The following is a 22665-nucleotide window of genomic DNA, read 5'->3' as shown; positions in this document are numbered from 1 at the left end:
TAAACAACAACAACAACAAGATGTAAAAGTATGTTTAATTATTGTTGAAAATGGTATGTTAAAAAACTAATAAAAAATTATATAAAATAAGAATCCTGACAAGACAGAAGTACTGTTTTGGGGGGATAGGAGGCAGATAAGTGTGGAGGACACCCTGGTCCTGAACAGGGTAACTGTGCCCCTGAAGGACCTTATGTGGAGCCTGGGAGTCATTTTGTGTGTGTGTTTTAAATACTTTTTATTAAGTTTCACATTTTTAACATAGTATTAACATTTCATATAACATAAAAATAATACAATTTCCCCAACTTCCCCCCTCCCCTCCCCCGACTTCCCTCAACTTCCTCTTCTGGTTTTTTACATAATAATTTCCCCTGCTTGTTTTATTATATCTTCATATTAGGTTCTTTATATCCAACGTTGTTATTCTCTTATCATTTTAACATCTTCTTTATCATTTCTGTATTTATTTTGGGAGTCATTTTGGACTCACCGCTGTCCATGAAGGCGCAGGTCAATTCTGTGTCCAGAGCAACTGTCTACCAGCTCCACCTGGTACGCAGGCTGAGACCCTACCTGCCCACGGACTGTCTTGACAGAGTGGTGCATGCTCTGGTTATCTCCCGCTTCGATTACTGCAATGCTCTCTCCGTGGGACAACCTTTGAAGGTGACTCGGAAACTACAATTAATCCAAAATGCAGCAGCTAGACTGGTGAGTGGAAGTGGCCACTGAGACAACATAGCACCAGTCCTAAAGGATTTTCACTGGCTCCCAGTAGGTTTCCAAGCACAATTCACCTTTAAAGCCCTAAACAGCCTTGGCCCAGTATACCTGAAGGAGTGTCTCCACCTCCATCATTCAGCCTGGACACTGAGGTCCACTTCCAAGGTCTTCTGGCAGTTCCCTCTGTTATGTATTCAGTGGTCTGTGTTTCCCTGAGCTTCAGTCTAGACTAAGGATTCTGAGCTCCTGTGTTATGATTCAATACAAGATGTCCAGTTACAGAACATTTCAGGATTTAGGCCTCTGCCATTGGCCCTTGAACTCTGAGTTGTGATTTGCAGCTTGGAAGTTTAGACAGCCAATCACGTTAGGAGTGGGAGTGGCCCCGGCTTTCAGGAATGTATATAAGCACTTGCTTTGCCCCCATTTCCCAGTTATGTGGTTCAATAAAGGTTCTGGCTGCTATCACCGCGTCTTGCCTCATGGGAACCCGCCTACACTTCACCCTCACTGAGAGACATAAAGTTACAGGGAACCAGGCAGAGGGCCTTCTCTGCAGTGGCACCCTCTTTGTGGACCGCCCTCCCATTACATGTCAGGGAGATAAAGAATTACACAACTTCTAGAAAACACCTGACGGCAGCCCTATTTAGGGAAGTTTTTAATGTCTGACATTTTTATATACATATATTTTGCTGGAAGCTACCCGGAGTAGTTGGGGAAACCCAGCCAGGTAGGCGAGGTATAAACAATAAAATTATTATTATTATTGTTATTGTTGTTGTTGTTGTTGTTGTTATTATTATTATTATTATTATGTGCCTCAGGCGGCAGGATCCATGGGGCAGCAGTTCAAGCCTCCAAGCAGGAATCAGCAAACTTTTTCAGAAGGGGGCCAGTCCACTGTCCCTCAGACCTTGTGGGGGGCCAGACTATTTTTTTTGGGGGGATAACGAATTCCTATGCACCACAAATAACCCAGAGATGCATTTTAAATAAAGGGACACATTCTACTCATGTACAGTGGTACCTCGCAAGACGAAAAACTCGCAAGACGAAAGAGTTTTTTGTTTTTTGAGTTGCTTCGCAAGACGAATTTCCCTATGGGCTTGCTTCGCAAGACGAAAACGTCTTGCGCCTTTTTCTTAAAACCGTCAATGCATTCCTATGGGAAACCGTCAATGCATTTCCTAGGGGAAACCGTGCTTTGCAAGACGAAAAATTCACAAGACGAAGAAACTCGCAGAACGAATTAATTTCGTCTTGCGAGGCACCACTGTAAAATCACGCTAATTCCCAGACCATCCGTGGGCCGGATTTAGAAGGCAATTGGGCCGGATCCAGCCCCCAGGCCTTAGTTTGCCTACCCATGTTCCAAGGAATGTGTCGCCTGTTCCTGCTGCCGCATGTGGCATCATCAGCTGCTTGGAGGCTGGATCCGTTGCCTCCTTGGCAGCCCCCACGCCACCTCCACAGTGGCCTCTTGGCAAATAGGAGGCACGGCTGGTCTCCTCCCCCCTTGTTCCTGATGCAGATCTTTGCTCAGTCCTTGTTCCCTGACAGGAGCCATTTTGTGGTTTACCTCAGGTGCCAAAATATCTCGGCCTGGCCCTGCAGCCCATTATAACCAAATGCTTGCAACCTCCAACACTTCTCCCTTTTTTTGGTTTGCTTTGCCTTGTCTCTTTTACGACGCTTCCCTACTTCACTGCCAAGCTATAAAAAGAGCCTTGCTCCTGTTAAGTCTGCTTGCAAGAGGGTGTTGTTTATTGACCTGCCATTGTGGCATTCTACCAAACAAGGAGCCTGGGTTATATTTGTTTAGAAATTCCTCTACCTTGAAAATGGAAAATAGAAAATGACGCCACCATACACGGAACTCTAGCAGAACATCACAAGGGAGAAAAAAGATGCCCAGCATTTGTCTGGGAATTAGATAATAAAGGGGGGAGGAGACAGATGCAGAATGATGTGTTGTTACTCTCTTGCTTTCAAGGCAAAAAGCTGGCAAGAAATCTTATTTGATGCACCAGGCACTCTCCCTTCTGTTGTAGCAAGTGATTTGTTTTGTGTCACTGTGACCTTGCTGCCTTTCGGTTGTTGAGACATTTTCCCACAGCACCACTGATACATGGCCCAGAGGCCTCAGTAGACTAACCCCATCTTTTGCTTGCAAACAATAAGCAAGTTTACTACAGGCCTAGATAAAAATCAGAGGGGCTCCAATTCCTATCACCACTAGCCAGGATCGTTAAAGGTAACCAGACAGAGGGTCTTCTCGGTAGTGGCGCCCACCCTGTGGAACACCCTCCCTTCAGATGTGAAGGAAATAAGCAGCTGTCCTATCTTTAAAAGACATCTGAAGGCATCCCTGTTTAGGGAAGTTTTTAATATTTAGTGCTGTACTGTTTTTAACATTTGACTGGGAACTGCCCAGAGTGGCTGGGGAAACTCAGCCAGATGGGCGGGGTATAAATAAATTATTATTATTATTATTATTATTATTATTATTATTATTATTATTATAGAGTAAAGGATTGTGAAAGCTGTGATCTGGTAGTATCTAGAGCAACCTTTCTAAACCTTGGGACACCCCCCCCGGGTGTTACTGGACTACAACTCCCATCATCCCTGACCACTGGTCCTGCTAGTTGGGATGATGGGAGTTAGAGTCCAGCTGCATCTGGGGACCAAAGGTTGAGAAAGGCTGATCTAGATGTTGCCAGATCACAACTCCCATAATTCAATGGCATGATTCGAAACAACAAAATCTGCACACCCCAGATTGAGAGCAAGCCACATTCAGAAAAGGGGTTTCCATGCATTTAGGACCATGTGTCAAAAGGGCCTTTCTTACACTCCTGAAACCAGTATGGTGCCTGGTTCTCTCTTGTGTTAAATGCAGTTAGCTTCTGGGACAGTTACGCAGCAAAATTTCAGATAAAGCACAGGCAGACAAAGAGCATTTTTGTCGACAAGCGAATCAAGCAAGGTTCTGTGACGATAACACAATTTTGCACTTTCCAGGGAAGGAGTCAGTTTCCGCCAGGCTGTGCCACGTGGATCTTTTGGAATAACTTGACTGCTGATGCTTATTCTTCTCACACAACAAAAAAGTACTTTGTACTCTGAAATCTTCAAGACTTCCTTGACAAATCCCTACTGTCTTGCCCGGGTGATTTACTATTCAATGATATGTGAAATGGAATATCGCAAAACGGGGGTGGGGAGAAGAGATGCCTAACATTTCAGGAAGTCATTGGTTAGTCATTTCTAGCAAACAGAATTGATGGAGGAAACCAGAAATTTACACTCTGGCATAGTCTGTAGAAACACACAAGAACTACCTTTCTGAATCTAAGCAGGCCCAGGTCTGCTCAGTGCCTGGACAGGAACCTCATGTAGGTCACTTTCAGTTCCAAATGGCAGCGGATAAACAAATATGAAACAGGGGAACTTAAAGAGAGGAACAGAGAGTTGCCACTGTTAATTTAACTAAAAGAACCATATGAATCTATACGATGGTCCAACCTGATACAACACAATAAGACATTGGCTTGGTGAAGAGTCATCTGGGGTTTGGTTGAATGGAGATAATGATGATGATGATGATTTTTTTTATTATTTATTTCATTTCCATACCACTTTATATTTTTAAGAAAAATCTCAAAGCGGTTTACAGCATATTAAAGCATCAATAAAACAATCCAGAATCAAACATTTCTGAAGAAAGTCAAATATAGAGGATATAGTCAAAGCAACATAAGTAACAGAAAACTAAAATATTATCTGAAAGATTTCAAAATAAAACATTGCAAAGGTCAACTACAGAATGCATATTTAACACAAACAAAGTTAACAAAAAAAACTTAAACATTTCAAAAAAACCACACCATTGCTAAGTGAAATCAAATATAAAATGCCCATTTAAAACAGCATAATTAACTAGAAAATAAAATAGTCTCATAAGCATGACACGGCTGTTTGGCAGGCACAAAAAGATGGGGCAAAGATGGAGGCAACTGTCTCTCAAGCCTGTGCTATAGAACTAGTGTCTGGAGCCAGCAAATTCATTTCTTTAGGAATACGGTTTTGCGTGGACAGGCGGAATCCTCAGATCCCGAGCGGTCCCCCCGGTCATGTGCAATAACGACTCAAGACAACGTGCTATGGGATTAAATTGGCCACAACTTTATTAAATTTCAAATGTGGGTAGACCTTGGCTCAGGCATTGGGCGTTCTCCCTCCCCAGTCCCCAGCCGGGGACCTAGGGAGCATCAGGGTTATCCAGTGGGGGGGGGGGTGGGCCGGCTCTGGAGAACATATGTTCAAGCAGAGATAGCCGCCCCCGTTACGCAGCTGCCGCAGGGGAGAGCAATGACGACCTTTCAGCATACGGTCAAAGCCTCCCTTCAGAAACCCCTTTAAAGGGGAACCCTGGTATCGCCACTGCAAAGAGGAAGATGGACTAAAGGATTCCGCCCAAGGCCTGATACTGCCAAAGTTGTGACGTTTTGCTACAGGAAAGGCGAAACCTGCCAATGCATGGGAATTCCTTTCCGGCCCTTTAACAGCGACCTTAACGTAGCAGCGCCCACATACCTGTAAAGAAAAGTTAACCTGCAAAACCTGTGAAGGAAAGTTAACCTGCAAAATAAGACATTAACTGAGGGTGGGAAGGGTGGGAGAAGCTCTGGAGCCAAGTGAGGATTCCCAGGTAAGATCCTCCCTCTATTGTGTGGGCAGGTAATCCCTCCCCTACCTGGCCTGGTCTCCTTGGCAACGCTTCCCCCAGGTGGGATTGGACAACTGACTGAGGTAGGCGGAGACCTCCAGGTATCCCACCTGAGGGAAGGCAAAGCCAAGCCTATGCTGATGGAGCCGCTCCAGATCTAGGGCTGCGCGCGTCCACGCAAAGGGCGCCCCCCGTTTTATGCGGGGAGCGGTCATTGTGTACAGATTAAGGGCTCCTCCAGACAACCTGCTTAGAATCATGGAATTATATGATTCCAATGATCATTCTAGTCCAACCCCCTGCAATGCAGGAATCTCAGCTAAAGCATCCATGACAGATGATCCTCCAACCTCTGCTTGAAAACCTCTAAGGAAGGGCAGTCCACTACCTTCCCAGGGAGTCTGTTCCACTGTCGATCAGCTTTTACTATCAGAAAGTTCTTCCTGATGTTTAGTCGGAATGTGGATGTGCTGTGCTAAAGTGCTTTAAAGGTAAAGGGACCCCTGGCCATTAGGTCCAGTTGTGACCGACTCTCGGATTGCGACGCTCATCTCGCTTTATTGGCCAAGGGAGCTGGCGTATGGCTTCCGGGTCATGTGGCCAGCATGACTAAGCCACTTCTGGCAAACCAGAGCAGAGCACGGAAACGCCGTTTACCTTCCCGCCGGAGCGGTACCTATTTATCTACTTGCATTTTGACGTGCTTTCGAACTGCTAGGTTGGCAGGAGCAGGGACCGAACAATGGGAGCTCACCCTGTCGCGGGGATTCGAACTGCTGACCTTCTGATCGGCAAGTCCTGGGCTCTGTGGTTTAACCCACAGCACCACCCGCGTCCCTTAAAGTGCTTTAATCCACTTTAATTGTGCAAAAGCCTAAATTTCCTGTATGCCCTTGAATCCATCTTGCAAAATACTGACCGTCTGGAGGCAACCAGAGTTAGAGGCCGTATTGCAGAACAAACCAAAAATGCTCTTTTGGAGACTTGTGCTTTTAATATGGTATGCTGATATTACAATATTTTCAGTGCCAGGTTGAAACCCTCTTCTTTACCCAGGAAGTTCAGATGACATTTTAATCAGTACTTTGCCTTACCCTGCTCTTTAATTTTACATGTTTACTTTGCCTCTTATTTTTGCCTATGCTTATATGTTGCATTTCTGTGTTGGGTAAATAGTTTTATTCACAGCTTTGTACACCACCTAGGAATCTTTTTGATCAAGGTTGGCTAAGAAATATTTTAAATAGATAGTATACACATTCAATTCCCTCCCTGCAATTTTCCTGCTATGCTCTCTGTGCATTGATGATTTACAGAAAGAGTAACTCTCTCCAATGTGGATGGACCTTATTAAGGGACCCAGAACTGCTGAAAGACATAGATTTTTGGATCCAGTAATGTAATGTATCGCAGATCGTACATCTAATTCTTCACGAGTTTATGGAATCAAAGAATGCTGGACAGCATTGGAAAGAGCCAGGTGCAAGCAAGATGGCGATTCTTAAAATACTTGGGAACTTGCAAGATCATTGGCTCCCTAACATCTCTGCAACTGTGTTGCGTTATTCATGAAAGGCCCAGTTAGTCCATAGGGCATTCTCTGGCCCAAAGATTCATGTTGATTAAGGGACTTTGACAGGTAATTGGAAGCGGAGTTTAAAAAACAAGCTCTACCCTTAACTTGCAGCTTGACAGATCCATAAATAAAAAGGGTATAGAAGCAGACATCTGTAAACCCAGCCTAGGTCTATAAGTTTTTTAATCAAACCAAGACATAGTTGTCGATCTAAAAATCTGACTAGCCAGAAAGGAAAATTAGTTGCGGCAAGATGAAAGGGAGAAGCCATTTAAGCCACGGGTGAAGTTTAAGTGTTGAATTAGTCCTGCTGGATAGCTCAGTTGGTTGGAGCGTGGTGCTGATAACGCCAAGGTTGCAGGTTTGATCCCCATATAGGACAACTGCATATTCCTGAAGGTGGATGAGATGATTCTCAGGGTCCCGTCCAGCTCTGCAATTCTATGACTCTAAAATGTACTATTTGAAGTCATGATCCCTGATAGAAGCTCCAATAACAAGTGAATAGCTATCAACAGATTTCCATTTTCAAAAAACAAGGAAACATACAAACACACACCTACACCAGAATTTCGAGTTTGGGCACTTCCAGACTCTTGCTATTTACTTACTGAGACTCAACAACGAACTGCCAAATTCAGGCTTGGTGCTCTTCTACAGCACACCCACTTCCACCAGCCCCAAACCCACACTTTTAGCAACACAGAAAGGGCCAGGAAAATGCAGTGGGAACACTGGGATAGCACAACATAATCTCACCTCCTTGTAAACAATAGGTGTTCAATAAATAGTCAGCATCGGCTCACCTCCCTGCAAACAATTCAATGTTAACAGGTCATCTAGAAGAGACCTATGTAAAGATCAGCTGTTGGCTTAATGACTGGAGTTCAAGCCATGACCCAGGAAATCCCCCAGTTCACCCTAGCTGCTAGCTCAGGATGAATGCCTTACGCAAGCCAATATAACTCAGATTCAGATTCCATCCATAGTATGTAAATACCTAAACTGGCCCACCTTACAAGGTTGTTGTGAGGAATACTAAGAAGCAAAATGTTGTGTATTTTAAATTATAACCTAAAGCTAACTGATGGATCTAAACAGTGTGCTAAGAAGACCAGTACTTAAAAGGCTCTGATCCCCTGGCCATCTCAGTTGCGTGTCAAGACCCCGCAGCCACCCCCTCGTCGGAAAAAACTCACACAAGGACATGGATATTAGGTTTATGTTATTGTGCAAATTTTGGCCACAACTTTATTGAAATTACAGAATGTGAGCAGTATTGGCTTAGGCATTGATTGGACCTGACTATATCTGACTCCTGCCCATTGTGCAGGAAGTCCAGTAAGGGTAAGCCACCGGTAGGGGGATGCGAACCAACTCAAGCTCCCCCTGGTGTTCCCGTCGGGGTCGTGTCAAGGCCCTAGGCCCCAGCCAGGCCTCAGACTACATCAACACCCCCGGATTCCTCTAACGGAATACCCTTAAGCATGGAGGGGCAGGTGATGGCCACACCTCACCTCCACCACACGAGGTCAAGCAATGCCTAACCGCAACCCTAACAAAGTTGTGACGATTGCTATGAGGTAGGCGAAAACCAAGTGGCCAGTGCCAATTTGCCAATGGAAAAATTCCTACCAGGCCCCTCGGACAACCAAGGCGACCAACCAAAGGCCATTGCCTAACCTGCAAAATAGGGAGAGAGGGCGGGTGATTGAGGAAGCGAGCCAAAGAGGAAGTCCTCTGGCTTGCTCCTCCGTTTAAACGGCTTCGGCCACGCCCCCCGGCCAGCGGATTGGCTGGCTGGGCTCTGATGTGGCCAGGATCCCCCAGGCAATGGGGGACAAAGTCCCCCGCCCCCTGGTGGGGAGTGGGTGGTCACGCGGTCCACCGCAACTCCTCCCCACTGGGGAAGTGGAGCGGATTTGTCGCTTTCCAGCTCTTCAATGTCCTTTCAACCAGAATTGTGCATAGCATTCCAAGTGTGACACTTTTTCTTAGCTGCTTCTTTTGTTACGCCTTTGATCAATCCAGAGTCTTTGTTCTGAGGGTTTTAAAAGAAAGCTCAGCAGGAATCATATGCTTCCTGAGGCAAGCTCACCTTTCATTCTTCCGACTGTTCCTTTTGTGCATTCTCATCTCCCCTTTCAGAATTCACTTCTATTTTGCCAACTTAACTTAAACCGACACCGTACATTTGCTTGGGATAACTGGGCATGTTCTGAATAGCTTCCAAGCAACCACCGAGAAAATCTGATTTGCTGACAGTCTTCGAATCTCTTTAATTTGCAGTATGACAGAGGTTTATAAATGACGCTGGTGCAGAGAAGGAAAGAGCACTTTTGCTCCTCTCAAGAGTAACCAGAAGCTGAGGGTCATCTAATGGAGCTGGCAGGAGATATAGGACAAGAAATAAACTTCGCCACACAGCACATCATTAATTTACAGAATTCATTGGCACAAAAATTGGTGTTTGCTATCAACAAGCACCACCGTGAACACGATATATTTGAAGCACAAGCAATGCACATTGCTTCCTCAAAACAATAACGTTTAAAGAATCCTGGAAGCTGTAGTTTGTTAAGGGTGCTGAGAGTTGTTAGAAGACCCCAATTCCCCTAACAGAACTACAATTCCCAGAGTTCCATGGGAAGAGTAGTTCATTGTTAAACACTCTTAGAAATGTAGCTCTGGAGGTGTATACAGTGGTACCTCAGGTTACATACACTTCAGGTTACATACGCTTCAGGTTATAGACTCCGCTAATAGTACCTCAGGTTAAGAACTTTGCTTCAGGATACGAACAGAAATCGGCCTCCGGCGACGCGGCAGCAGCGGGAGGCCCCATTAGCTAAAGTGGTGTTTCAGGTTAAGAACAGTTTCAGGTTAAGAATGGACCTCCAGAACGAATTAAGTACTTAACCCAAGGTACCACTGTAGGTGCCTCCTTTAACTAATCACAGTTCCCAGAATTCTTTGGGGGAAGCCATGACTGTTTAAAGTGCTATGTGGTATCATAGTATGAATGTGGAGAAACTCAAGAATTGGAATGATCAACCATCAAAAAGGAGGGTATAAACTTCAGACACCAGTAAATATAGTGACCCAGAATTCTCTGGGGGAAATCATAACTGTTTAAGGTTCCTTTGTAGTGCTTTAAATATACAGTGGTACCTCGGGTTACATACGCTTCAGGTTACAGACTCCGCTAACCCAGAAATAGTGCTTCAGGTTAAGAACTTTGCTTCAGGATGAGAACAGAAATTGTGCTCCGGCGGTGCGGCAGCAGCGGGAGGCTCCATTAGCTAAAGTGGTGCTTCAGGTTAAGAACAGTTTCAGGTTAAGTACAGACCTCTGGAACGACGTACTTAACCCGAGGTACCACTGTAAAGTGTGAATGTAGCAATATCCATCCTATAGCTGAGACTAAAACCTGACCGAATGGTGAAACATCCAGTCTACATTTTTGTACTTTTTAAATTTTTTGATTTTGTCCTCATCCCCATCCACTTCCTAGTTTGTGCAACCTTTCGCCTGATGCAGAGTTCTGGGGGAACTTGAAAACCCGCTACTGCTGAAATAACATCTTCTTCTGTTAAACAGTTGTTCACCACAGTTAGGAGCAACCGTGGACCCATTTTTGCAACGGAGGACCTTTACATAGATGAATCCTTCTGCAATCCACCTACCACCAGCCTCAACAGCTGTTCCTCTAGAGCTCCCAGATGGCAAATGTTTACACAGCATCAATGCTCTGCTAGCTTGCAAACCAGCAGGGGGTCAAAATCTTTAAATTGTTTTAGCAGAAGATGCTGCCCCAGTGCGTGGGTCTGCGCAGCAGGAGGCTCAAACCCCCATTGTTTCACATCCCTAATTTTATAGACACCCTGTTGGGAAGAGGTCAGATTTAATCACCGCAAAGGCAACGGTTTTGTTTTTGTTTTAAAATGTAGATACACCCTGTTTCACAGAGTTCATACAGACCAGGACTAATTAAATCTATCATGTAAGAGAGGCTGAGCCATTCCTATTTTGGAAAACAGATATTTCCACACGTTCACAGGCACTGTTGACAACTCTCTAGACATGCCGCAGCATAAATGTTTTGCAGCCGTTTTCACTGCTGTTGTTTTTTGGGGGAAGAATTGCATTCATTCGTCCCAATTCAGTAAAGGAGATACAGTGGTGCCTCGCAAGACGAAAAGAATCCGTTCCGCGAGTCTCTTCGTCTAGCGGTTTTTTCGTCTTGCGAAGCAACCCTATTAGCGGTTTAGCGGCTATTAGCGGCTTAAGGGATTAGCGGATTAGCTGCTAAAAGGCTATTAGCAGCTTAGTGCCTTAGAAAAAAGGGGTGGGGAGCGAAAAAAAAATCGCAGGAACTCGCAAGACATTTTCGTCTTGTGAAGCAAGCGCATAGGAAATTTGTTCTGCGAAGCACCTCCAAAACGGAAAACCCTTTCGTCTAGCGGGTTTTCCGTCTTGCGAGGCATTCGTCTAGCGGGGCACCATTGTACGCACATGGGAGGAATTTTTGCTGCAAGGAGTGTGTCTTGATGGAACTAGGTCGAGAAACACATCTCTGTACTGGGATACGTGTTTAAAGATAAGGCATCTAACTGCAGCCCTGTCCAGAAGAAGAACATGGGGAGCTCCAAACAAAGTGGGGTGCACATGCTGGGCCTGTCATCAATGATCCAGGTGACCCCACTTTGCATGAATCGAGTTCTTGGGTCAGCAGGGAGATTCTATCCATGCTTGCCTGAATGCTGTTAAGACTGTCTTTGCAGATCTCTATGCTCACCACTTGAAAGGTCAGGAGTGGAGGGCAGGTTGCCAGCACACATGGAGACTTTGACAGTGGAAAGTGCCCCCCCCACACCCCGCAATTCCTGGATACAGTTGAGGGTTTACACATTCTTTTGAATGTCTAAGGAGGGACAGCACTGAAGGGAGAACAATCCATCACCGTAACCATGGGTATTCATTGTGCATTTTTATTATTATTAATATTAATAATAATAATATTACCACATTTTTCGCTCCGTTAGACACACTTTTTTCTTCCTTGTAACGTGGTTGCAAAGCACAGATCCACATGTATCCTCAGGATTTTTGCACTGGGTCACCCCAAATTCACCATCAGATCACATAGCATGTCCATGGCTACAGCCTGCACCCAAAAATCACGCACCCACTGTTGCGTGGGGCCACAACGGCAAAAAACGTGGTTACAAAGCACAGATCCACATGGATTCTCAGGATTTTTGCACTGAGTCCCTGCTCCTGCCAACCTAGCAGTTCGAAAGCACGTCAAAGTGCAAGTAGATAAATAGGTACCGCTTCGGCGGGAAGGTAAACGGTGTTTCCGTGCACTGCTCTGGTTCGCCAAAAGCGGCTTAGTCATGATGGCCACATGACCTGGAAACTGTACGCCGGAAGTGTTTCTGGTATAGTAACAGTACTAGCCATTCTAGGTAGGGAGCATCTATCCCAAGTCTAAGTTTTAGTAAGAGTGCTGAGGTTTTAAAGTTTTCTGTTAGAAGCATGTGCCTGAAACTAAGTATTGTGCCTTGCGTGAGTAACCATCAAGCTTAAAACTTTCCTTAGGGCTCAATCACAGTTCCTTAGGGATTCTCCTGCCACCTTTCTCCTGGGAAAACCTGATGTTTACTTCTGAATGGAAACAATCATCAATCAGTTTTGCCCTGGGAAAGTGGTAGGACAAATGAAAAACCACTCAGACCTGTCTACTAGAAAGCATGGGATAACCTCTTGGACCCGAGCTTTCTAGGCGCAAGACAAGCAGAAGTGTGGACAAGCCCTGAATGTAATTAAATGTCAAATTTCCCCCTGCCCAGCACCCAAAAAAGTGGCTCCTCATTAGTTTTAAGCTTCTGAGTGGGGAGTACGGTAAGTGGACAAAGGTATACAGTAGTACCTCGGGTTAAGTACTTAATTTGTTCCGGAGGTCCATTTTTAACCTGAAACTGTTCTTAACCTGAAGCACCACTTTAGCTAATGGGGCCTCCCGCTGCTGCCGCGCCGCCCAAGCACAATTTCTGTTCTCATCCTGAAGCAAAGTTCTTAACCGAAGGTACTATTTCTGGGTTAGCAGAGTCTGTAACCTGAAGCGTATGTAACCCGAGGTACCACTGTACTTCACATAAGCAAAACACTTGGTTGCCATGTAATAAAAAGCACTGTAGCAAACAATTCAAGCAGACCTCTCTCTAGTGGCTCCTGAACGATCAAAAACCAGAAAACCAGAAGTGATTGTTCCAGTTCTCAAATGCTCTTTGGAACTCGAACGTCCAACATGACTTCTGCAGCTTCTGATTGGCTGCAGGAACTTCCTGCAGCCAATCAGAAGCCATGCCTTGGTTTCCGAACGTTTTGGAAGTCGAACGTTCAACTTCCAAGGTACGTCTGTAATTGACTCAGTGTAGCTGAGTCCTCTATCCCAGTCTCCACGCATCAGCACTGGTGACCACACGCCTGAGATGGTAGACAATTCCATTGACCTGGGCTCCACCATAACCAGCTCAAAGCTGAGCTGGTCAAGCATATTGGCAAGGCAGCTATGGCAATGGCTTGCCCCTCCAGAAAGGTATGTGGAAATAACATTGAATACCAAGATGAAGATCTACCAGGCTTGAGTGTTGAGCATGCTGGTTTATGGAAGTGAGTTGTGGGCAACTTATACCAGCCAGGAGTTATACTTCAACACCTTCCATATGCACTGCATCAAGAAGATTTTGGGCATCACTTGGCAAAACAGAGTCTCAAACCAATATAATAATAATAATAATAATAATAATAATAATAATAATAATAATTTATTATTTGTACCCCGCCCATCTGGCTGGGTTTCCCCAGCCACTCTGGGCAGCTTCCACAAATACCAAAAATACACTAATATGTCATACATTAAAAACTTCCCTGAACAGGGCTGCCTTAAGATGTCTTCTGAATGTCAGGTAGTTGTTTATCTCTTTGACATCTGATGGGAGGGCGTTCCACAGGGCGGGCGCCACTACCAAGAAGGCCCTCTGCCTGGCTCCCTGTAGCTTTGCTTCGCACAATGAGGGAACCGCCAGAAGGCCCTCGGCGCTGGACCTCAGTGTCTGGGCCGAACGATGGGGGTGGAGATGCTCCTTCAGATATACTAGACCGAGGCCGTTCAGGGCTTTAAAGGTCAACACCAACACTTTGAGTTGTGCTCGGAAACGTACTGGGAGCCAATGTAGGTCTTTCAAGACCGGTGTTGTGTGGTCTTGGCGGCTGCCCCCAGTCACCAGTCTAGCTGCCGCATTCTGGATTAGTTGTAGTTTCTGGGTCACCTTCAAAGGTAGCCCCACGTAGAGCACATTGCAGTAGTCCAAGCGGGAGATAACTAGAGCATGCACCACTCTGGCGAGACAGTCCGCAGGCAGGTAGGGTCTCAGCCTACATACCAGGTGGAGCTGGTAGACAGCTGCCCTGGATACAGAATTGACCTGCGCCTCCATGGACAGCTGGGAGTCCAATATGTGCTCTCCCAAGCGCAGATTTCCAGCATATTTACACTTCTGCCTCAACGACGTCTACGCTGGCTTGGTCATGCCCACAGAATGGAAGATCACAGGATCCCCAAGGACATGCTGTATGGGGATCTGGTTTCCGGCACCAGGTCCATTGGCAGACCAACTCAGCATTACAAAGATGTCTGCAAACATGACACGAAGCCTGGCAACATCAATCCCGCCCCCCATGTAGAAATCCCTTGCAGATGACCGCCGCGCCTGGATCAGTCAGGTTGTGTATCCACAGCAGTGACCGAAGGAGGGATGACCGCTGGGAGAAAGAAGAAATGCCATGGGATGCTTGCATCGCCACAAGCGGACGGATGCCTTCCCCTTCAATTATATGTGATCGAATCCCACCAGAAAACAGTGCAACACAAAGGTTTAAGGGAACAAAAGGAGCTCAGACAAGTCTGAGCAGCCTGCTAATAGAGCCCAGAAAAAAAAAACTTATCACCAAAGTCATTTGAAACCATTTTACAGGCATCTCTGCCCACACATGCCTATGTTAGTCATTTATTTGCAGTACATTCTCAACCAGAAGGGGAAGGAATGCCACTATACCAACATGCAAAGAGTTGCAAGCCAGTTCATCTTGTTTTCACACACTATAGTCCAGAATGGTGGACTTAGATGGGGAAGACTAAGGTTCAAGTTGCCACTCAGACATGAAACTAGTTGACTTTAGTTAAAAGCCGCCTCAGGATTGGATTTGGATTTATAAACAGGATAACCAGCAATATTTATCTCTAAGCCATATCTCAAAATTCTCCCATTGGTACTATTTGCTGAAATCTAACCACACCAAGGGACGCGGGTGGCGCTGTGGGTTAAACCACAGAGCCTAGGACTTGCAGATCAGAAGGTCAGAGGTTCAAATCCCCGCGACAGGGTGAGCTCCCGTTGCTCAGTCCCTGCTCCTGCCAACCTAGCAGTTCGAAAGCACATAAAGTGCAAGTAGATCAATAGGTACCACTCTGGCAGGAAGGTAAACGGCGTTTCCGTGCACTGCTCTGGTTTGCCAGAAGTGGCTTAGTCATGCTGGCCACATGACCCGGAAGGTACGCTGGCTCCCTCGGCCAATAAAGCGAGATGAGCGCCGCAACCCCAGAGTCGGTCACGACTGGACCTAATGGTCAGGGGTCCCTTTACCTTTACTTAACCACACCAAAGCTCAGTTCTTGCAGCCACTTACCTTTTCCTCCCTGAGAACTGCATTTACAGCTCCCCGTTTTCAAACAATGCCCACATCAGTCTTAAGTGGAAGATACGGAAAAGTTCCAAAACATTTAAAACTTTGTATTTGTGGGGTAGGTGAGGTAGACGATCTCCCCCATTATATACTCCATTGTCAGCTCTATCAAAACCCCAGAAAGAGTTTTTTGGAACAGATGTTGGCACCGCTACAGGGACAGAACTCTGACGTGAAAATATATTATCTGATTGCGATCCGCTGGTCACAAACAAAACAGCCCTATTTGCTAAAGCCGCTAAAAGTATTTGCGCTAGCTATATAAAAGACAATGGCATTGACTGTGCAGGCAATTCATTAATTTGACTTATTGTAAGTGGATGTATATCTCTGGATTTCTTTTAACGGGCTTTAATTGACTTGTTGGATATGTAATCAAATTTGTAATGGCTTTTAGTCAAACACAATAAATGATTGGATTGGAAAAAGTTGACTTTGGGCCAGTCAACTACCGTATTTCTTGGCCTAAACTATCACAGAATTGGGAAAAACTGGTGTGGGTCGGGGAGAAGAATCAGGTATGTGCCCTTGAGATCCTTGGAAGAAAGGTGGAATATATATCTAATTAACAAATCGTTGGCAAGTTAGAGGTCTGTTTTAGAAGCCCAAGTTTGAAAGGCACTCTCACACTTTGAGCATTTGTGGCCAAATGGTCACATTGACACGCAAAAGGTTCAATTCCTGGCATCTCCAGGTAGGACTAGGAAAGAGTACCTGCATGAGACCCTGAAGAGCTGCTGCCAATCAGTGCAGACATCACTGAGCTAAATAGACCAAGGCTCAGTATAAGGCAGTTTCCAATACCAAGATGGACTGGATCATTTCAAATCACTTTAAAGCTTCGCAGCACAACAAACCACCAGCTAAGCATGCTGCAAAGAATTAATAGGAAGATACCTTTCTCTTTGGCAATGGAAGAAAAGGAAACCAGCCTTGGAGGAAAGAAGGGGAGACTTATTCGTGAAGGGTTAGGGGGTAAATAGAAGAGAGGAAGTGATACAACCAAATGTCTGTAAAGAAGAAGAGAACAGCATCCTAGCAGATGAAAAAAAGGTAACAGGCAGATAAAAGTCTGTAGAGGAATATGAAGTCCATTCACTAACGTACAACAAGGGTTGTTGTTTAGTCATTTAGTCATGTCCGACTCTTCGTGACCCCATGGACCAGAGCACGCCAGGCACTCCTATCTTCCACTGCCTCCCGCAGTTTGGTCAAACTCATGCTGGTAGCTTCGAGAACACTGTCCAACCATCTCGTCCTCTGTCGTCCCCTTCTCCTTGTGCCCTCCATCTTTCCCAGCATCAGGGTCTTCTCTTCACATGAGGTGGCCAAAGTACTGGAGTCTCAGCTTCAGGATCTGTCCTTCCAGTGAGCACTCAGGACTGATTTCCTTCAGAATGGATAGGTTTGATCTTCTTGCAGTCCATGGGACTCTCAAGAGTCTCCTCCAGCACCATAATTCAATTCTTCGGCGATCAGCCTTCTTTATGGTCCAGCTCTCACTTCCATACATCACTACTGGGAAAACCATAGCTTTAACTATACGGTAGGGAACTTTTTTTAGTCCACCTCTTGCACCCTTAAGCAAGTCAAAGACACCAGGATTGAAAGCCCACATTTGTTCCAGTCATCCATAAATGCTCAAGGAGGATGTGAGGCAGGGCTGGTGAGTCATGTGAGGGTTCTGAGGGCCACAGAGAGAGGCCAGGACAGCTCAAGGCTGCCCATCTCTGACGTCCAGGATTGAGGGAGGCTGAGAGAGGCAAACAAGACTTCTCTTTCAGAAAAATACAAATCCACAGCAAATCTGAACCAAAAAACACAATATCCCCTCCAAAGCACGAAGCACTGGAAAATACACGTCACAGAACCTCCTACAAACCAACCAGCATGTTGATCTGGAGATCTACCAACCGACATCATTAGAATATAATGGGCACCCAGCCCAATCATCCAAGATGGTCTGTTTAATTCCCATGTGTCAGACTAAGCAGGACTATGGAGCAAGGGGTGGACAACACAGAAACATGGGCTTAATGGCATACAAATATAGGACCTAGCACAAGAGCAAGTGAGGCCTGGAAATAGAGAATCAGAAATAATAACCACCCCTCCAATGCTATTATGGTACGGAAGATGGAAGGGAAGAATTAAACAGATATAGGTTGCTTACTCAAGAGCAAGTTCCATCATACAATAACAGAGCTTAATCACCTCCAGAGGAGGGGGAAAGTTGAATTCCCTGATAGGGGTTACCCAAGAGGTAAACTGGATATGGCAAAGGAGTTGCTATGTCTGGGAGAGCAGGAAAAGGATTGCCCAAAGTGATATCTGGACTTCCTTCCTTCACCTCTCCCCACATTTTCTCTCTCTCTCGCTCTCTGCATACAACGATGTGTTCCCTAAGTATATACAAACATCACAAGCATAGCATTTGCAAAATACACATCTGGCCACAGGGGTCCATGGGGTACTGGTGCCTGGCTACAACTCTTTTCTGAGCAAACACAAATTCTCTTCCACATAATGTGCAGAATGCCCCAGGAAAAGAGCCCAGAACTAATGCACCCAGGAAAATCTGATAGGGAAGTCCAACGGGCAGCACATCCCCCGAGATCCTCAGGTGGAGTAATTCACTGGGGAAACGTAGAGCACCTACTCTGCGGATCAAAGGTCCCGGGTTCAACCACAGCCAGCATCTCCAGGTCGGATTGGCCGCTGCCAGTCCGTGTAGGCAATACGGAGCTATAGATAAGACCCGACATAAAAGAGCAGGTGATAAAAAGTGCTATGCAATTCCTCCGAGCTTGGCCACGGGGGTTGCAAGGTTTCTACAAAACAAACCATCTTCCTCAGCGCCTAAAGCTTCTCTTACCTGGCTGGCTTTGTGGAACTGTTTCTTCAGGCCCGCCACCGACATGATCCCTCCGCTCCGGGCGCAGCAAGAGCTGCACGCGGAGGAGTCTCCAGCCAAGGGAAAGCAGAGGCGTTTCCAGGGCCGATGCCCCGGCCGAGCAGCTGGCAAGAGCTTCCCTCCTCGGGCTGCTCTGCCAAGGCAGCCGCCCGCTCCGTCGCCACCCGGGAGAGCGCGCAGGGGAGGACCAGAGCATTCCAAACACGCTGCACGCCCGCCCATTGGCCAGCAGCGGCGACTATGCAAATGAGACGGAAGGCAGCTCGCCCGGCTATTGGTCGGTTCTCTGGAACCTAAGCAAAAAAACCCGAGAGAACTTGGCGGGGACGCCCACGCTCCGTTATCGCTTAGAGACGGCGAGGGAAGATGGAGCTCCGCGTGCGGGAGGCGCCACGTCGGAAGCGAGAGACGCGGGTGCGCGAGAGGGCCGAGCGAGGAAGGCGAGGCGGAGGGCGCCTTTGCTGCTCGGGCGGCGGAGGGGGGCCTCCCGATGCTTTCTAGGGGCTTAAGATAGAAGGCTATTCGAGGTCAAGGAGGCAGCTGGATTTTTATTTCTAAAATTTGCAAATCAGCAGCAACTGCAAAGTAAGCTCAGGGCCGTTTCACACGTAACGCAGCAGCAAGCCCGGGTTTGCTGCCACGTGTTCCTAGCAGCTGCTGCTGCCTGTTTGGAGACGGCACTAGGGCGGTGCGAGGGTTTCTCACCCGCTGTTTATCGCGTGTCCAGGGCGGTGCAAGAATTGGGCTTCTGCACCCGCTTAACTGTGGCCATTATCCTGAAAAGACCACATGCGACCTTCTGCCGGGAGCGGCCGTGGGTGGTTCCGTGTAGTTACTCACTTCGCTTACTTAGTTTTGCTAATGGATTTCTATCTCACCGTTCTAATTCATGGTCTAAAGCAGTTCATATATGTATTTTTAAAAAGCGCATGACAATATTAAGAGACTGTGACACAAGAAAAGCCATGAGCCACAAAAAATAGGGACAAAATGAGAAGCAATGGAAATCAATTATGATATGTAAGAAATTATATTATGTCTGATGTATAGTGTTGGCATATAGTGCTGGAGGAGACTCTTGAGAGTCCCATGGACTGCAAGAAGATCAAACCTATCCATTCTGAAGGAAATCAGCCCTGAGTGCTCACTGGAAGGACAGATCGTGAAGCTGAGGCTCCAATACTTTGGCCACCTCATGAGAAGAGAAGACTCCCTGGAAAAGACCCTGATGTTGGGAAAGATGGAGGGCACAAGGAGAAGGGGACGACAGAGGACAAGATGGTTGGACAGTGTTCTCGAAGCTACCAGCATGAGTTTGATCAAACTGTGGGAGGCAGTGGAAGATAGGAGTGCCTGGCGTGCTCTGGTCCAGGGGGTCACGAAGAGTAGGCCACGACTAAACAACAACAACAACAACAGATAGTGTTAATGCAAACTGCAGTCACACTCCTGTACACTCACTGCGTTTCCAGTGGTGGGTTTTTAATCCATGTTCACATGACAATGTGTATGTATACAGTCCTTTATTGTAAGGGTATGTTCACCTTCCCAGCCCCTCCCCCTTTTTACATCAGCAGGACTTCATTCATTTGTGTTCCTGTTCACACCAGATGGTGTTGACAGGGTGAGGATTCCTTTGCCCCTTTGCAAATGTGTTCACACCTTGGTCACAGACAAGGTAGGAATGGCTTAAGGCTCCAATCATTGTGAAGATGGTTTGAGAGACAACAAGTCAAACAGTAATATTTTGTAACAGAGAACAGCATCCATGTGCATTTTTTATAATGAGTGAACATGGATTTAAAAACTGGACATGCAACATGTAGATTGGAGTCCTTAAACTATTCCAAATTTGTCTCTAGCTAAAGTGTGAATTCGAGCCATTTTAGGCTTACCTTACTAAAGGATCCCAGGATGGTTAAGTCCAGTCAAAGGCGACTATGGGGTTGTGGCGCTCATCTTGCTTCAGGCTGAGGGAGCCGGTGTTTGTCCACAGACAGCTTTCCAGATCATGTGCCCAGCATGACTAAACCACTTCTGGTGCAATGGAACACCGTGACGGAAGCCAGAACTCATGGAAACACCATTTACCTTCCTGCCACAATGGTACCTATTTATCTACTTACACTGGTGTGCTTTCAAACTGCTAGGTTGGCAGGAACTGGGACAGAGCAACAGGAGCGCACTCTGTTGCGTGGATTCAACATGCCGACCTTCTGATCGGCAAGCCCAAGAGGCTCAGTGGTTTAGAATCAGAAGGTTGGCTGTTCAGCCTTAACAGCGAGATGAGCGCCGCAACCCCATAGTTGACTTTGACTGGACTTAACTGTTCAGGGGTCCTTTACCTTTTACCTTTACTAGCCATTTTAAGTTGTGAACCACCGTGAGCAGGGGTGCCAACTTGAACAAAATATGCAGGGGGGGGGCAAGTAAGCTCCTCTTCACATCATTGATCACATGACATGGTGCAGGCACACCATTTGAATGGCAATGCCCATCAGCTTTGAGGGAGCTTGGTCCCCCTCAAATATTTTATTGGGGGAAGCAGAAGACCCCTCCACTCCTAGCAGTTGGCTGCTATGGCCCTGAGATCTACATTTAATTAATAACAATTATAATACTATGATAATGTGATATTATCAAGATTATGTGAAGACACCCTTAGTTGCCGACATATCCTTGGGGGGGGGGGGGGAGGCAGCAGCGTTAATGTTCTATGTATGTGTACCCAGAAGAAAGTCCCACTTACGTAATTCAATTGCGCATACTTCCAAATAAGAGTGTGTGCTTTTACAATCCAATCCTAAATGATGACTAAGCAGCAGGATTAAGACACTTAGTGAACTTTCGATGATGCAAAAGAGAATTTTCTTAGAATTCTGATTCCCTCTTCTCTCCATCTGCTATAGGTACAGGAACCTGGTCCTCTTCATCTGTCCACCCTAGTAACCTGCCATTCAGTATTGTTGTTGTTGTTTAGATGTTTAGTCGTGTCCGACTCTTCGTGACCTATGGACCAGAGCATGCCAGGCCCTCCTGTCTTCCACTGCCTCCCGCAGTTTGGTCAAACTCATGCTGGTAGCTTCGAGAACACTGTCCAACCATCTCGTCCTCTGTCATCCCCTTCTCCTTGTGCCCTCCATCTTTCCCAACATCAGGGAACCGGCAAGCCACTCCAGTATCCCTGCCAAGAAAACGCCATGGACAAAAACAACAGGCCATGCAGTATAGCTGGCCAGTAATCAGCAAGGCTGCAAATGTCAAGCTGTTTTGATAAGTGAGGACAGTGGCGCTCTGGCCCCATCTAGTGACTGAACTGCAAAGCTTGCAAATCTGTTTAGTAGCTCAAATATTGGCCCTATGATTTATTGCAGCCCCCACCTCCCAAACCACTCTCTACCTTCAGGGAACACTTTTCACAGCAACCCATCTGCTTAATAATAATAATAATAAATAATAATAATAATAATAAAATAATTTATTTATATCCCGCCCTCCCCAGCCGAAGCCGGGCTCAGGGCGGCTAACAACACTAAAATAGTGCAACATTATAAAAACATTATAAAAATTAATTAAAATCAAAATTGATGGCAACCATAAACTAAAGTTTTGTAAAGATTGCCAAAGGAGGGAGTCAGGCTGCACCCTGACCAAAGGCCTGGTGGAACAGCTCTGTCTTGCAGGCCCTGTGGAAAGATGTCAGGTCCTGCAGGGCCCTTGTCTCTTGTGACAGAGCGTTCCACCAGATTGGAGCCACAGCCGAAAAAGCCCTGGCTCTGGTCGAGGCCAGCCTAACCTCTCTGTGGCCTGGGACCTTCAAGATGTTTTTATTTGAAGACCGTAAGTTCCTCTGTGGTTTGCACCTCCTTCATTTGTTCAGCTTTTGAAAACCTCATGACTAGT

At 46.2% G+C, this 22665-nt stretch overlaps 1 protein-coding gene across 2 annotated transcripts in view; it reads right to left on the bottom strand.

The window, feature by feature from the left end:
• The window catches only part of SH3GL3 (SH3 domain containing GRB2 like 3, endophilin A3), a 41849-nt gene extending 22909 nt beyond the window's left edge, over positions 1–18940 (bottom strand). For both annotated transcript variants that reach the window (XM_083412188.1, XM_083412187.1), the window contains exon 1: positions 18724–18940. Coding sequence is in view for 1 of the 2 variants with exons in the window: in XM_083412187.1 (XP_083268313.1) it covers positions 18724–18768 (45 nt within the window). In the remaining variant the exon portion in view is untranslated. The remainder of the gene's footprint in view (positions 1–18723) is intronic.
• Between the last annotated feature and the right edge of the window lie 3725 nt (positions 18941–22665).

The sequence above is a fragment of the Podarcis tiliguerta genome, assembly GCF_965153285.1.
Source record: "Podarcis tiliguerta genome assembly, chromosome: 14".
Lineage (NCBI taxonomy): Eukaryota > Metazoa > Chordata > Lepidosauria > Squamata > Lacertidae > Podarcis > Podarcis tiliguerta.
The sequence above is the reverse complement of the archived record's forward strand: the minus strand, read 5'-3'. Positions and strand labels throughout refer to the sequence as shown.